A 17491-nucleotide genomic window follows, 5' to 3' on the forward strand; every position below is an offset into this window, starting at 1 on the left:
GACACACAGACACACACACACACACACACACACACACACACACACACACACACACACAGTCTCTGCTTTCATGCACACTTTCACTTACTCATGGAGACAGAAACACACACACATAGTCGAATGAGCGCTCTCTCTCTTTTACTATCATACACGCATATGGTCTCCCACACATGCTTTATTTTTTTTATTTTTTTTTATTTTTTTTTTACACTCACTAAACAGCAAAAGCGCTGCTTAGAAAATGTAAAATAATGGCTTGCTTGCTCTCTCACTGACACACACACACACACACACACACACACACACATACCTTTTTTCTGTTTGTTTTCTTTTTTGACATTTTACACTCGCTAAACAGCAGAAGTGCTACTTAGCGAGTATAAAATAATGGCGGCCATTTCGTTTTTTTTTTTCAGTCCGAGCTCCTTGGATAAGCTGCCATGAAGCGGCAGATTCATTTTTCACCGGCATTACTTATACATTAATACCCTGCTGGAGAACGTTCATTTTCTAAACAGCAGTACCTTGCTCGTTCATTCATACTGCTCCCTAGGGGTAAAAACATGCATACATAATTATGTGATATTTAGCTATCTGTGGAGTGTGAAGACAACAAGAAATCAGCCATTATAAGCATTTTTATGCTATACAGTTACTGAATGTTACATCCCTGCATCTCTGCTCTACTTTCAGTTACTTGTGATTTTTATTACAGTTTGTAACAGGAGTTTTCACTTTTAAAGTCTGCAAATTTAAAGTCTGATACTGTCAATGAACAGTAACTTAAGCATGTACAATTTTGTTAAACAAATCACAGAAATATATCAAATTTATGCTTATAAAAAAATTAAACTGTGGGGTGATAGAAGATTCATGAGTACATGTTGACAGCTGCTCCTGAAAGTATGATTTGTTTTGTAGTTCATTATTAGAAATGTGAATGTTTGATCAGAAGTCATAATTTCTTCAAGAAATCATTGTGATGCAAACAAGGTTTGTTAGGAAACTTGTGAACAGGGCTGTAGCTGAAATGTTTCTTGCGAAGTAAGGTAAGCACTTTAGAACATGAAATTTCTTGGTGGTGCTTGTTCACACAGCCACCATGTTTCAAAATCTATTGCAGGTAAGGGCTGTAGACACGATTTTCCATCCTACATACATTGACACCTCGTTTTATACGGACATAACCATCCTCGCCCCAATGGCTTCCCCAGCTGAAATAAATAAATTATTGCAAATATTATTATTATTATTATTAATGCAACACATTCAAAAGCTGTTTGTACTAGAAACAAATATAAGTTGGTTTTATAATCCAATCGTTTGACAGACACATGCATATAATGGTCATCATGATAGTCTGGAAATCCTTCTATGTAGCACACCTCATCACAAAAGGTTTCTCATCCAGGAAAAAAAGAGGTCATTGTTCCCCTCTAGTCGTCGCTCATTAGGCACATTACAGAATACAGCGCCCCTTTTGGTATGTAGCTCATAAGACATTTACAACAACTGGAAAGGCCGCAGAAATACCTCACAAAGAGGATTACCGGCCTCAAACAGATGCCCTACACAGACTGTCTCAAAAAACTCCAGCTTTATTCCGTCGCATATCACCTACTAGAGGCAGTCTCTGCCTAACATACAAAGCAAACCCAGAGCTGCTGGACATGCTCCACTTGAAGAAATCTCAACTCCTCTGAGCTACATGCTCTAGGGACCTAAATCTTGTCACCACAATAGACAGAACATGCTGGAGGGATAGATTCCTGTCCCAGAGATTTCCCATACTCTGGAACAAACTACCTATCTGTACCAAACAAAGCTACTCATTAGCACTTTTCAAGAAAAATCTTGATGATTGGATGGGAGATAGGTTATTCACCCTCTGGCTCTGCTCGACAGGGGCACAGGAAAATAATTTTCTTAGGTGGCGAAAGCCAAGGTATCTTTTTGGCTAGGCTTATATAGACCCTAGGGCTAATAGCCTAGTACCTACCTATGAACCTATATCAATATTTGTCATCTGTTAACTTTTTCCTGTTTTTGATTTACCACTGTTAGTAATTAAATGTGCATTACAATTCAGCTTGCCTTCAGGAATGAATGAAGAGGTTGTTTAAAGAAAACTTTTAAAGTGTCCCAAAAGCTACAGTTACTGAAAATTGCAGATTGGCCCTACTTAGCAAACCCTACACACATGGAAAACTCAGGGAGAAAAGGTTTCATAGTATTAAAAAAAATAAAAAGAAAGAGGATATAAAACGAAAACAATTTATATTTATCCACTGATAATGTAGACATTTCTGGTCCAACCAATTTTACAAGACACTATTACATAAAATGCTAAAAATATAGTTAATTTAGAGTGGCCCAAAGGGGCAGAGAAATAACACCCTTATTGTATCCCTGATGACCTGTGTCATCAGTATTATAGTGCTGTAAGGCAATGCAAGGGACAATAGGCATGGGTGGCTGATGTCAGCTCACCACTCCTTGGGGAAGAAGGATGCATAGACTCCCTGCAGTAGCAGTGTTAAGAACTTGGTGTGCTCCTTGATGAAAGAGGTGCACAGTTTGTCTGGGATGCTGGCCAGGAGTAGAAGTGCACAAGTAGTTCTTAAAGGCAGCAATTGTAGAGCTTGTAAGCATGGAGCAAGGTAGGGATTTAGGGCACACTCCCCAGTAGCAGCAGCATGTGCTATACTAGTGTTCTTTATCTCTTCACTGGCCCTCGATGAGGGTCAGGTTGGGCCAAGATGACACTAAGGTGGGTCTGGTAGATCTGGTGAACAAGGAGGTGCTGGCACCTGAAGGTCAGCTGCAAAGAGGGAAGAATACAATTGACTTACTTTGCATAATATTTAGAGATTAATATCTAAAAAAACTGACAACAAGTAACCACTGAGCAGCTAATGTAGTCTTTATGCTACTGTCTACTAAACAGGAACAGTAACAACAATTTAAAATTAAATTCTACCTATGAATTAGATGGTTTTGTACACGATTTTACAGATGAAAAGAGCTCAAACATTTTTACAGTCTAAGCAAAAACAAAAAAATAATGTTAAAGGAAAAAAGCAAAATAAGTCTGTGCAGCTGATGGAATAAAATGAATAAAATTATATTTCAGCGTATAATATGATTCTGAAAATGAATGACTTTAGTTAAGCACTATTTAGCTAACACATACATACTCTGGGATTCAGAAAGGCTTAGCATGGCCATTTTCTGACTATTAGTAAGCTTCTGCAATTTATATAAAACCTACTGCTGAGGTTTCCGATTAACAAGATCCTCAGTATGAAGGGCAAACCCGCTGGATAAGCAACATGCTAAAGGGGTCACTCAGGGGAGCAGCAAATGATAATTAGCCTTGTGACTTCCCTTGAAAATACCAGCAGCTCCTGGTTTATAATGCTGACCAAGTTTTAAGTTTCCACTGTTCAAAGGAAAAGTGAATGCTGTCCAAAGGTTGTGGTCATCCATTCACTCCTATGGATTAGTCACAGTGGAGGTACGTTTGGCAGAAATGTGGGGATGGGGTGTGATAGTGTGTGTATGTGTGCGGACATGTCTGTGCATTTCTGAAAGGCATGAATGAAGTTGGACAAATGCATGTGTGTGTGTGTGTGTGTGTGTGTGTTTGCAGGAGTGGCCTTAGGTCAACTTGTGCCCTAGGCAAAAGGGCACCACGGCACCCCTCATCACACCACCTGTTGCCCCTATCCTGGTCTACCTACACCAAATAAATATTGGAAAAGCGCTCCTGCTAGAGCGGCACCCTAGGCAGCTGCCTAGTTGGCCTATGCCTAAGGCCAGCTATGTGTGTGTGTGTGTGTGTGTGTGTGTGTGTGTGTGTGTGTGTGCTTTTTTGTGTGTGTGTGTGTGTGTGTGTGTGTGTGTGTGTGTGTGTGTGTGTGAATGGGTGGGTGTTTCCATGAATGTGATCAACTGTGGGGGAGGGTTGTTTTTGTTGGATGGTTTTGTGTATGTGTATCTGTGTGTGTGTGTGTGTGTGTGGGGGGGGGGGGGGTTCCATGAATCAGGCTATGAATAAACATGACACTTAGGTGAGGTGCCAGTTCATTTTGTAGTTCATGTAGTACACAGCCTGGGATGCCATCTGGTCCCATGGATGCTGTATTCTTAGATCAACCCTCCCCCACAGTTGATCACATTCATGGAAACACCCACCCATACACACACACACACACACACACACACACACACACACACACACACACACACACACACACACACACACACAAGTTATGAAAATAAAATTGCCAAAGATTCCAAAGACAACTGCAAGGCATTCTATAGTTTATAAGTTTATAGGTTCATAGGTTCATACTAGGCTATCTGCCCTAGGGCATTTATTTATAAGCCTAGCCAGAGTGTGTTTGGCCTTCGCCACCCATTTTAAATTAATTTTGCTATGCCCTTTTTCGAGGTTAGTATACTGTGCCTCTGTCTAACAGTGACACAGAAATGATACCCGGGGTAAGCTTATGATCTCCCATCCACTCATCAAGATTCCTCTTGAAGAGAGTCAATGAGGGACTCTGCCTAAACTGGACTGGGATTTTATTCCAGAGTGAAGGGAGCCTCTGGGTTATGAATCTGTCCCTCCAGCATGTCCTATTTATTTCAATGCTGAGGTTCAAGTCTCTCGACCGCGTAGCTCGATGGGATTTGGATTTTCTGAGGTGCAGCATGTCCATTAATTCCGGGTTGGACATGGCTTTATACGTCAGGCACAGATCGCCTCTGAGCAGGCGGTATGCCACTGAGTAGAGCTGGAGTTTCTTTAACTGGGCAGCATATGGCATCTGTTTGAGCCCTTTGATCCTCTTGGTGAGGTACTTTCGGGGTCTTTCCAGTTGCTGCAGGTGCTTGGTAAGGTACATCTCAAAAGGGGCATTGTACTCAATTATGGGCCTGATGAGGGATGAGTAAAGAGGCACAATGACTTCCCCTGATCTAGATGTGAATCCCTTCATGATTAGGTGGGCTATATAAAATGTTTTTCTAACCACTTTGGCCACGTGGTTGTCAAATGAGAGATTGGTATCAACTTGGGTCCCCAGGTCCCTAATTACTTCTTCCATACTTAATGGATTACCACCTATGTGGTAATTTGTCGGCACTTTGTTTTTGCCAAAGGGGATGACTATACACTTTTTGGCATTTAGCTTGAGGCCATGGGTCTGGCACCAGTTGTCTGCTTCTATGAGGCCCTTTTGGAGGATGCTTGTGTCAGCTAGAGTGTTGATTATGGCGCCCAGTTTGCAGTCATCTGCGAACTTGGTCAGCCACAGTCCTTCCGTGTTGGCCTGTACCTCCAAGAAATATATACCGAACAAGAGAGGTCCCAGGACTGAGCCTTGTGGGATGCCACTTGTAACTGGTTTGGAGTCTGACATGGCTCCAGCAATTCTAACCATGTGGGTTCTGTCCTTGAGCCAGTTTGCAACCCATCTAGTGACATAGGGGTTTATATTTAAGCTGGTGAGCTTATCTATAATGCCCAAGTGGGGTATTGTATCAAAGGCTTTTGCGAGGTCCAGGTAGGCTGTGTGGACCACCTTCCCCTCGTCTATGGCCTTGGTGACTGTTTCAAAGAAATTGACCTGGTTTAAGAGGCAGGATCTGCCCTTAACAAAGCCAAACTGGGTAGGATCCAGTGTCTGTAGGTCCCCAATATCTTTATTTATGAGGTCTATGATGATCCTTTCCATAGCTTTGCAGACCAAGCTAGTCAGGCTTATGGGGCGATAGTTTTCAGGATCCGTTGAGGCACCACCTTTGTGGAGAGGGACCACTGTTGCTGTACGCCACTCTTTGGGTACATATCCTGTAGTAAGGCTGAGATTGAGCAGTAGTTTTATGTTTGGGTTTAGCTCTTCTTGGAGTTCACAGAGATGATTCCGGGACACCATCTGGTCCCATTGATGCTGTGTTTTGGAGAGGGCGGCTGTTACCTGAGCATCTGAGATGTCAGGGGGGCAGCACTCTGCTGGGATAGATATTTGCCCTTTTGGTGGGGTGGTGGGAGTTTGTGCTGAACCTGTCAGCTAGATGTTGGCAACGTCTGTGGGTTCGGTGAATTTTTTGTCATTTTGGGCTAATTCTGAGCATATCTCGGAATTCCCACCCAGGTTCCTAACATAACTAAAGAAAGCCTTGTGATTATCCTTAATGTCCTGTGCAATTTTTCTCTCGAAGCTGGCCTTAGACGATTTTATGAGTGCTAATACTGATCAGAGATGCCTTCCCTTTTTGGGATTTGCTCTAACATGTAGTAGCTTCCTCCTTCTATTGTATAGTTTGTTTATGGCTGGGGTCCACCAGACAGGACATCTGCCTTTGCAGGATTGGCTCTTCGTTTTATTTGGGATTGCATGATCCATGCATTCCTGAAGGTGTTCATAGAATGTGTTTATAAAGGATTCTGCGGTCTGGGCCATATTTTCCACAGACCCGGGAGCTTTGAAGGATTCCACCTCGGTTTTGAGGAGTGTGAAATTTGCTTTAGAGAAGTTTTTCACTATGGTTTTCTGTGCAGGGGGTGGGGTCAGGATGTGAATATCCAGTGAGATTAGTTTATGGTCTGATCTTACCAGTGAGAGATACACTTCTGGTCTGGAGCATAGAGTCCCAATGTTGGTGATGATCAGGTCCAGTATGTTTTCCCCTCTTGTGGGAGTGGTAACAAGTTGTTCCATAGCATTTGAGTTTATAAATTCTAGGAACCTTTGGGCTAGGTTGTTGGAGCTAGAGTAATGCTCCCAGTCTATGTTTGGGTAGTTGAAGTCACCCAATATAATGGTGTTTGGAGAGACCTTCATATTTTCCAGTGTTCTCAGGAAGGCCGAGTGGGGTTCCTGGGTTTGGGAGGGTGGTCTGTAGCAGACTATAAACTGGAAGGCAATTTTACTCACAGTTAGTTGCACATGGATAGTCTCTGATGCTTCGTGCTGTGCCATCAATCTGGAGGTGTGGGTATCTTTGACAAATATTGATACTCCCCCTCCTTTTGTGGTTTGGTCAGTGGCGGCTGGTGACTTCAAATTAAAGGAGGGCTGCAAAAGACAGCTGAATGGGTGGGGCCAATGGGGAGGGGTGTGACCAACAAGAAAGGGGTGGTGCTATGCTCAAAACCACAACAACTGGAATTTTAAATTAAATACGCTGCCCTGGGTGCCAAACTGTCATTACGAGAGTCCAATCAAGACAAAATGAAGTGTAGAAGAAAAAAATATTTCAATGCATTGGCTACATGACAACTTACTTAATATCTAGATGGAAACACAAAGGTTGTGAGGCATGAAAAAATAATTTGCTTTTTAAATACATTACTGAAATGCCAGTCAAAATCAAGTATATAAAAAACAAGCAGCACTCAGCTCAAACCACCTCACCTTGTACTGCAGTTCTAATTATAATGTATATTCAGCTTTATAAAATTACCAAGTAACATGCTGAAAGTAGCAATCTCTGTGATACTCCCACATGTAAAAATGTTTCTTATCCAAAAAAGACCTGCTGTCTGACAACTGTCTACTTGTTTCACGGAGAACACATGATCAAAGTAAAAAATGAACAGCAAACGAGAAACAAGCTCAAGATAAATTGCTTAAAGGATTACTGCACAAGTTATGGACCACACATGATAGATTGGCATTCTGTTTAATTTACGGGTAAAGCCTGCAAAGATAACTGCAAGTCTCCACAAATGTAATGAGCTTCTGAAAATACTGTAATCCTGTCCTTTATTTCAAATACTGTCATATGCATTTCAGTATGACACCTAGTTTACTGCCCTAAATATTGGTGTGAACATTAAAAACTGAATACCCTCAAGGGCCTATATTGTTTTAACTGGCTGAATAATTATTAAAATTCACTGGAGTATTAAAAGTAGTATTGCATATACTTGAAAGCTGCTCTTTCAGATTGCCGCACATCATTACCAAAGACCATACTAAGTCTGATAGTGTATACATTTTCTGTAAGCATCACAGGGTATTTAGCACCACTCTGCCCATATCAAGTCACCATAACTTGGTTCCATTCAAACAAAAAGAAGAAAAACATTTACTCACTAGTATGTGTTAAAACAAATGCATGCAAAGCAACTAGATTTTCATAAAACAGACCACATTGAGGTGAAAGTTGGGTTTAAAAAAATACAAAAGTAAAAATAAAACAAAACATAGATTGCAACAAAACAACTGAAAAACAGCATTATCAGCAAATCAACCCCTAAACTAGAAGTCTACATGGAATAATGCTAGTTCAGCCACATAATCAAGCTAGAAACCTAAAATATCTTAACTTAAACCTCCCTATACTATTGCAGTAACACCGTAAGTAATAGAAAACAATATCAGAACTACATTAGAATGCCACAAGACAATCCATTCATAAAAATATACATAATTTGCATAAGGATGCAGTTATTTGGACTTCCGGTGTGATGACAGTGTAGCAATTAGCTACTCTGGGAGATCTGTGCTGAAAGAGCACTAAATTATAAAAGCCAGTGGCCAACAATAAGAAATTCAATACAAAATGACAATGGAAAGACATATGATATGACCTTCAGAAAATCTACTGACATGATTTATTAAAAAATAACAACACACAGGTTTAGTATTTTTGTCTCTAATACAAAATGGGACTTTGTCAGAACTCAGAACCATTGTAAATATTCAATTGTTTAAATGACCCCTCCATATCATCACATAATTAAATCAACCAATCACCCAGCCAGATTTAAAAATACCAATAAATTAGTAACAATGAGCTATCATGAATAAACGCGAACACATTAATTCACTAGGAAGTAAACCTACTATTACTACATAAACCCTTATCTCAGTTAAGAAATATAATATATGACATCTATTAAATTAAAAATTACTCTAAATAATTCATATGTGCATTCTTAAAAACTGTTGTTAAAGGTAATGTATAAAAAATGCCATCTGATATAGTACTAATGCATTATGCCCTGAATGCTGAGATTTATAAAAAGTGTTACTTACCTTACCACCAAGAAGAAAACTCTCTGTACTGTACTCTACTCTGCTCTCCTATCTTCTTCTTCTAATGTATTATTATTCTACTTCTTTCTTCACTTTTCTTCTTCAGCACAGCGGCCAAAAAATTAATATAGATATGCCGCCCAAAAAAATGTATAAAAATAGGTAAATCCTTAGAGTTTGACCGTATGACCGATCACGAATCATTCAGTCCACAACTGAAACTGTTTGAATTGATTCTCGCTCTTTTCCCAGCACATAAAGCCCGGGAAGAGAGCGACAACCAATCAGCAGCATTTAGCCCAAGCACGTCATGTACGTGCCTGCGAACGTCGCAGTCCGAACCCCTTCCAATTCAATGCGGTTTGGAACCGCATACTGCTGGGCATCACACTGATGCCTAAATTAGATCACAGAACTGCAACAAAAACAAAAAAAAAAGTCTTTATTTAAAACTGCCGCAACCCGAGGCGGTTAAAGTGCGCATGCACATACTTGCCGAGGCAGGAAGGAACTTGCCGAATCGCAGACTCGGAGACAAAGTAAATAGAAAAAAGAATACTGTCTACTACACACAAAAAGGTACTTTTTCTTTTTTTTGGCTGAGGGGGCTGCAGTCCAGCAGTCTGATGACATGAGCTGCCCCTGGGTTTGGTCCAAGTTTTGGGGCCAAAAAGCATGTGTGTTATGTCAAGAATCTAAATGGCAATGCTCAGATCTGCTCTGAGCTCCAACAGAATGGCATTAAATATACTGATCCCAAGGATATTGCCAATATCCTGGCAGATCAATTTAGTGCCAACTTCACACCCCACTCACCCCCTAAAGGGCCCATCTCAAAGCCAAAAGATTGCCAAATTCCAGTAATCACGGCCACACAGGTAGAAACCGCACTCTCCAAAGCTAAGACTACAGCATCCATGGGACCAGATGACATTCCAGGCTGTGTACTACATGAACTACAAAATGAACTGGCACCTCATCTAAGTGTCATGTTTAATCATAGCCTCACCTCAGACTTCGTGCCCACTGAGTGGCGCACAGCTACAGTTATCCCACTCCACAAGGGGGGATCGACCTTGGATCCCGAGAACTACCGTCCCATCAGTCTGACAAGCCTGATCTGCAAGGGCATGGAACACATCATAGAACTGATAAACAAAGACACTGGCAACCTTCAGACACTGGACCCCACCCAGTTTGGGTTTGTGAAGGGTCGATCTTGTCTCCTGAATCTGATTTACTTCTTTGAATCAGTCTCCAGAGCTGTGGACGAGGGTACTTCCTATATTCTGGAACAAGCAATCCATCTATGTCAAGCAAAGTTCTTCATTAGCACTCTTAAAGAAAAATCATGATGAGTGGATGAGAAATAGGAAATACACCCCGTGGATCACTTCTCTGTCTCTGCTGGACAGTGGCACAGGAAAATAACTTTCTTGGGTGGCGTAAGCTATGGTACTTTGTTGGCTAGGCTTACGTAGGCCCTTGGGCCGATAGCCTAGTACCTACCTATGAACCTATAAGGCAGTCCACACAGCCTATCTGGACCTCGCTAAGGCCTTCAACACCATCCCCCACTCTGGAATCATAGATAAATTTACTAAGCTGGACATAAATCCCTATGTCACTTGATGGTTTTCCAACTGGCTTACTGACAGAACCCAGACTGTAAAAGTAGCCGATACCAAATCCAGCTCCAGACAAGTGCAAGTGGAGTACCTCAGGGTTCAGTCCTGGGACCACTCTTGTTTGGCATCTACCTCTCTGAAGTACAGGCCAACACTAAGGGACTCTAGCTAAAAAAGTTCACAGATGACTGCAAAGTGGGAGCCTTTACTGAATCCCCAAATGATGTTGATATTCTACAAAAGGGCCTTACAGAAACAGATGCCTGGTGCCAGAGCCATAGGGTCAAGCTTAATGCCAAGAAATGTATAGTTATCACCTTTGGAAAAAAACATGTACCCATGAATTACCACATAGGTGGCAGGACACTAAACATCAAAAGTGTGATGAGAGACTTAGGGACACAGGTGGACAGTGGTCTCACTTTTGATAACCACATCACCACAACAGTCAGGAAATCCTTCTATGTGGCACACCTTATCATTAATTGATTTTCATCAAGAAAAAAGGAGGTCATTGTCCCACTGTACTCATCCCTCATTAGACCCATTATAGAGTATAATGCCCTGTTTGGTATGCACCTCACAAGACATCTGCAACAGCTGGAAAGGCCACAGAAATACCTCACTAAAAGAATCACAGGCCTAAAGCAGATGCCATATGCTGAACATCTAAAAAAACTCCAGCTATACTCTGTGGCATATCATCTACTCAGAGGCGATCTCTGCTTAACATACAAGGCCATGTCAAACCCTGAGCTGTTGGACATGCTCCACTCAAAGAAATCCCAATCCCTCAGAGCCACATGCTGTAGGGATCTAAACATTGTCATCACAATGAACAAAACATGCTGGAGGGATAGGTTTCTGACCCAGAGACTCCCCCTTCTCTGGAATAGACTGACCATACATGTCAAGCAGAGTGCCTCATTGGCCCTCTTCAAAAGGAACCTTGATGACTGGATGGGAGATAGGAAATTCACTCCGGGGATCATGTCATTCACCCTGCTAGACAGGGGTCCAGAGAAGTAAATATTGTGGGAAGAAATATCCAGGGAATTGTTATGGCTAGGCTTGCATAGGCCCAAGGGCCGATAACCTAGTACCAATCTATGAACCTATGAATGTGATCAACTGTGGGGGAGGGTTGTTTTTGTTGGGTGATTTTGTGTGTGTGTGTGTGTGTGTGTGTGTGTGTGTGTGTGTGTGTGTGTGTGTGTGTGTGTGTGTGTGTGTGTGTGTGTGTGTGTGTGTGTGTGTGTGTGTGTGTATGTGTGTGTGTGTGTGTGTGTTTATGGGTGTGTGGGTGAATGGGTGGGTGTTTCCATGAATGTGATCAGCTGTGGGAGAGTGTTGTTTTTGTTGGGTGATTTTTTGTATGTGTATATGAGTGAGTTTGTGTGTGTGTGTGTGAGTGTGTGTGTGTGTGTGTGTGTGTGTGTGTATGTGTGTGTGTGTGTGTGAATGGGTGGGTGTTTCCATGAATGTGATCAGCTGTTGGAGAGGGTTGTTTTTGTTGAGTGGCTGTATGCATGTGTGTGTGTGTGTGTGTGTGTGTGTGTGTGTGTGTGTGTGTGTGTGTGTGTGTGTGTGCGTGTGTGCGTGTGTGCATGCACATGCATGTGTTAATGCAAGGAGCTTTTTACATTAGATGTGTTGTCATTTTAAACACTCAAGTTTTGAAATTTGAAGTGAACAATGCAGTTATTTTGCTTTTTCGGTGCTCTACACACATATACACACACACACGCGCACGCGCACGCACACACACACACACACACACACACACACACACACACACACACACACACACACACACACACACACATGCTTATATGCACGTGTGCTCCCTGTTATAAATACACAAGTTCAGATACAGACAGACATACAGAATATGCATGTTTGCAGTTTTTAATTATGTAGTGCAAAATGACTACTTAATACTACTCTTTAGTAGCATTCACAAAAGCAGTCTTTACTACGCTTTTTAACAAAGTAATTTTGAATTTCAAGGAATATATAACTTAGGGAGGGTACAAGAAGTACCTAAGGAATATACACAAGATTCAGCTGTCACATCCCTGACCATGATTTTTTTCAGACCTCATATATGTTTTGGTATCCAGTGCAGCAAGATCATGAACAGGAGTGGAAACAAAATACACAATTGATTTAAGGCCCATGTCCACCCTGAGCTTTATTTGTCTTAGTACAAACAATCCATCCAGAGGTGCCAGGACCAAAACACTCACAGCAGGAGTCCTGGGACCTGGTACCCTACCCCACTTAGCTCCTCCCAAAAAACTCCAAATTCCTATAAATAACAAAGGTAGATATATTTATTTTGCTTACCTCTGTGGATGACATTTTTGGCACTACCAAACGTCAGTCAGTTACAAATTACTACAGCTACTGTACTTTAATATTCTATTAAATTTAGGTTTTACTTTCCTCATCATGCCTGTAAATTAAGAGTCAAATGCCATAACTGACATTTAGTTCACTGGATTAAGGCTATGGCCTACTAACATACTTTTCACTGAAGTCAAGGTTTTAATTCTCTTTACTGCATGACACAAAGAAAGTCAATTAACAAGAAAGAATTGCCAAAACAAGCCTGGAAATCGCCTGTGTGAATCAATGCTACAAATAAGATCACTTGCTCTTATTGGCTGGGTTATTCCCTCTTGGCATGGCTTATTTTGAGGGAGAATCAATATAATATCCATATTGTCTAGGAGAAATTTTGTAAGTAATTGAAAGAAATTCCCCTAGTAATTTCTAGTTGGGCAGGAAAAACAGAAAATGGTAGAGATACTGAAAAGGCTACTTGTAACTTGTAATGAGCCTTGTATTCCTGCAGACATTGTGCTTATACTGTGGAGGATTATCAGTCAACATGCTCTGCAAATTGGATGATTCTCCTGAGCTAAATCTCACACCTGAAAAAAAAATCTATTCTGAGATTATAGAGAAGTCTGCCATTTAACTCACAGAGGATGATTCCATCATTGAAACTATGAGCAGTGCTGCAGCAAGGGTGGAGTAAATTGGGTACCTCTGTTGAGTGCCAGCTTGACGGCACTGAACATTAAAAAAAAGTTTAAGAGCTTAAAAGCTGTCACATAAGTCATTGCAATCACTTAATAGACATATCACAAACTGTCAACTGCTTTGTTTTTGTGCAGATAGATCAACTTTAAAATGGGTAACAGAGGGATAGGTTGCCAGCTGTCCTTACATGATCTCATCTGTGACCTCAAATAACAGTAAATTGTCAACATCTGCTTAAAAAGGTTTTATAGTATATATGTGGAGATTAAATAAGCACAATTTTAATCATGTATAGATAGATTTACAAACACACACACACACACACACACACACACACACACACACATATATATATATATGTATATAAGCACACACACACACGCACACACATACACATATTTAAGGTTCTATACCATTCATTCCATTGATCGAGTGTGCGTTTAGTTGACAGTTGTTTAGTTTACTGTTTATGATTAAATAAATGGCTGGTCGTCAGGTATGGAATATCAAACAATTCTCAGGGTTGGGGAATATACCCTTACCCCATGTTTGTGCATTCTGAGAATTAGTATACACAATTAGTAAAGGGATGAGGCACAGCTCCTGCAGTTGGGGGGCGGAGGTGCAGTATATCATAAGATGAACTGTATTAGTGATATTGCAAGCTAGAGGTATCTGGCGTTGGGTGTGTCTGTGAATATGGTAAGCTGCATCACTGAATTCATCATTAAAATGCAGTCATGATGGTGGGGCTATCCAAAGCATTTTCCATAGACTGATTAATGTAAACAATGATGTCAATTAAGGATTTGTCTCTGAAGGTCCCCAGTAATGCAGCAATGGTTTCACTGTTTCTTTCCCAAAGCAGCAAAATAAACATAAAAGGATGATTTATAATTTATATGTACATAGAGAATTCCCTTCTGAGACTACCTTTATCAAGTAAAAAGCAGTTGTTTGTGCCTGTAGTACAACATAGATAGCAATATGTAATTAGTTAAACAACTTAATTGACTTCTGTTATTACTGTTTTTCTAAAAAAGCAGAAACGGAGCAAACTACTAGCTTCAAAGAAAATAAGCAATACAGAAATTAGCACAGAGGCCAGCTAGATGCAATGTACTTTTAATAACATATAAAATAAAATAAACACATAAATAAATAACAAACACATATAAAAACAGATGAGCGCTTTCACACCAGTTCAGGTGCTTCATCAGATCTACAAAACATTGAGAGCACAGAATTAATATAACAAATCTAATTAAACTATCCAACCAATCAGTGGATCTAAAATTATGTGTAGCACCTTCATTTATTACAAGTTTTGCCAAAGCATTTTTACTGTCTTGGCTATTAATAATGTATATATTTTCTCTTATATGATCTCTAAGCCATCTGTTAGTTTTCTCATCATAAAAAAATACATGTTTGACAAACACCAAGATATACATTTTACATACTACAGTCCACATAAATCTCAAACTTGAACAATTTTCCAATAGTGGGGTGTATGAAACAACCAGCAGTCTTAATGAATGTGAAACACTACACCCTTTACAGGGATGCACCCCTACCCTTTTGTATGTAAGACTCATAGCTTCTGCCATAGATTCATTGTATTTGAGAAGTTTTCTAATACAGCTAGAGGGGGTGATATTAAGACTGGAACAGAATGCTTAGGAACAACATGGATTTGATATTAGCAGCCCATAAGCATAAAGGACTTAATGAATATGTCCCTTTAAGACCGGCTTTGAGATGAAGAGGTCTGAGACGTTGATTGGTTGGATAGTTTAATTAAATTTGTTATATTAGTTCTGTGTTCTCAATGTTTTTGGAAATCTGTTGAAGCACCTAGAATGGTGCAAAAGCACTCATCTGTTTTTATATCTGTATCATTTATGTGCTAATTTTATTTTATCTTTTATTAAAAGTATGTTCTGTCTAGCTGGCTTCTTCTAAAGTTCAGCCAAGGGTGGTGAGAGCTAATTAATTTCCTTCTGTTATGCTTGTTATGGTAAAACTCTACTATCTGTGGTAGGAGCTAAATGTAGCAGAGAAAAAAGTTATTTATCTGGCTGCTTTTCAAAGCTGAAAATCCATTCTGAGCATCAACTTGTGACGCTATCTCCACAGCTGTTCAGCATAATGATACAGATAATCAGCCCAAATGCAAAACAGTTTCTTCTGGGGCTTTTCTCAGTGGGCTGGTTTATCTTAAAGTCATAGGTACCTTCTAAGCCTATGACTAAGGAGGCAACTGAGAAGCTCAGCTACATCACTCAGTAGTGGTAAGTTCATAGGTGTGTACTAGGCTAATGGCCCTCGAGCCTTTACAAGCCTAGCCCATAGAAGTGCCCTGGCATCGTGCCACCCGACATTAGTTTCCAGTGCCTCTATCAAGTAGAGCCACTGGAATGATTCCAGGGGTGAAATTTCTATTTCCCATCCACTCATCAAGTTTTCTCTTGAAGAGGGCTAGTGAGGTGCTCTGCTTGACATGTATGGGAAGTCTATTCCAGAGCATGGGCAGTCTCTGGGTTATGAACCAGTCCCTCCAGCATATTCTGTTGATTGTGATAATGAGGTTGAGGTCTCTGGAGCATGTGGTGTGGAGGGATTGGGATTTCTTTAGATGTAGCATTTCTAACAGAGCTGGGTCAGACATGGCTTTGTAAGTCAAGCAGAGATCACCTCTAAGTAGGCGATATGAGACAGAGAATAGCTGGAATTTTTTGAGTCTGTCCATGTACGACATGTGTTTAATGTTTAGGGTCCTCTTTGTGAGGTACTTTTGTGCCCTTTCCAACTGTTGCATGTGTCTAGTGAGCTACATGCCAAATGGGGCATTATACTCGATGACTGGCCTAATGAGGGAAATGTAGACAGAGATGATGACCTCTTTCTTCCTGGATGCAAAACCATTGGTAATTAGATGTGCCAGACAGAAGGACTTTCTGACCACAGTGGCAATGTGGTGGTAGAAAGAGAGGTTGCTGTCAACCTGTGTCACCAAATCTCATATAATGCCTTCAGTGTTCAGTGGGCTCCCATCAATGTGGTAATTAGTGGGAACTGAGTTTTTCACAAAGGGGATGATGACACATTTTTTGGCATTAAGCTTAAGGCCATGGTTTCAACGCCAGTCATTGGTCTCAGTGAGGCCTTTCTGTAGGATGTCTACATCACTTTGGGAGTTAATAACGGCTCCCAGCTTCCACTCATCTGCAAACTTGGTCAGCCAGAGTCCCTCTGTGTTGACCTAGACTTTTGAGAAGAAAATGCCAAACAGGAGAGGACCCAGAACTGATTCCTGTGGGACTCCACTTGTGACTGGTCGGCAGTCTGACTTGATGTCTGCTACTTTCACACTGTGGGTTCTATCTGTGAGCCAATTTGCAACCCACCTAGTGATATAGAGATTGATACCTAGTTTGGTGAGTTTATCAATAATTCCTGAGTGGGAAATTGTATCAAAGATTGAGATAGGCTGTATAAACTGCCATGCCCACATCCACAGCTCTGGTGATGGACTCAATGAAGTCAACCAGGTTGAGCAGGCATGATCTACCTTTCACAAAAAAACAAATTGCATGGAATCTAGTGTTTGAAGATTCCTTGTATTCTTGTTAATTAGGTCCATGATGATGTGCTCCATAGCCTTACATATCAGATTTGTCAGGTTAATGGGGCGATAATTCCCAGAGTCTGTAGTTGCTTCCCCTTTATGGATAGGGATGACTGTAGCAGTGT

The 17491-nt window shown here is 40.8% G+C and overlaps 1 protein-coding gene across 1 annotated transcript in view; it reads right to left on the reverse strand.

The window, feature by feature from the left end:
• Positions 1–396: 396 nt before the first annotated feature.
• Positions 397–17491, reverse strand: part of LOC122816328 (pro-cathepsin H-like) — a 256322-nt gene continuing 239227 nt past the window's right edge. Inside the window, exon 6 of the mRNA XM_044089057.1 lies at positions 397–1214. Coding sequence (XP_043944992.1) covers positions 1115–1214 — 100 coding nt within the window. The 3' untranslated portion in view covers positions 397–1114. The remainder of the gene's footprint in view (positions 1215–17491) is intronic.

The sequence above is a fragment of the Protopterus annectens genome, chromosome 1.part1, assembly GCF_019279795.1.
Source record: "Protopterus annectens isolate FY-2018-M chromosome 1.part1, PAN1.0, whole genome shotgun sequence".
NCBI classification, from domain to species: Eukaryota; Metazoa; Chordata; order Ceratodontiformes; family Protopteridae; genus Protopterus; species Protopterus annectens.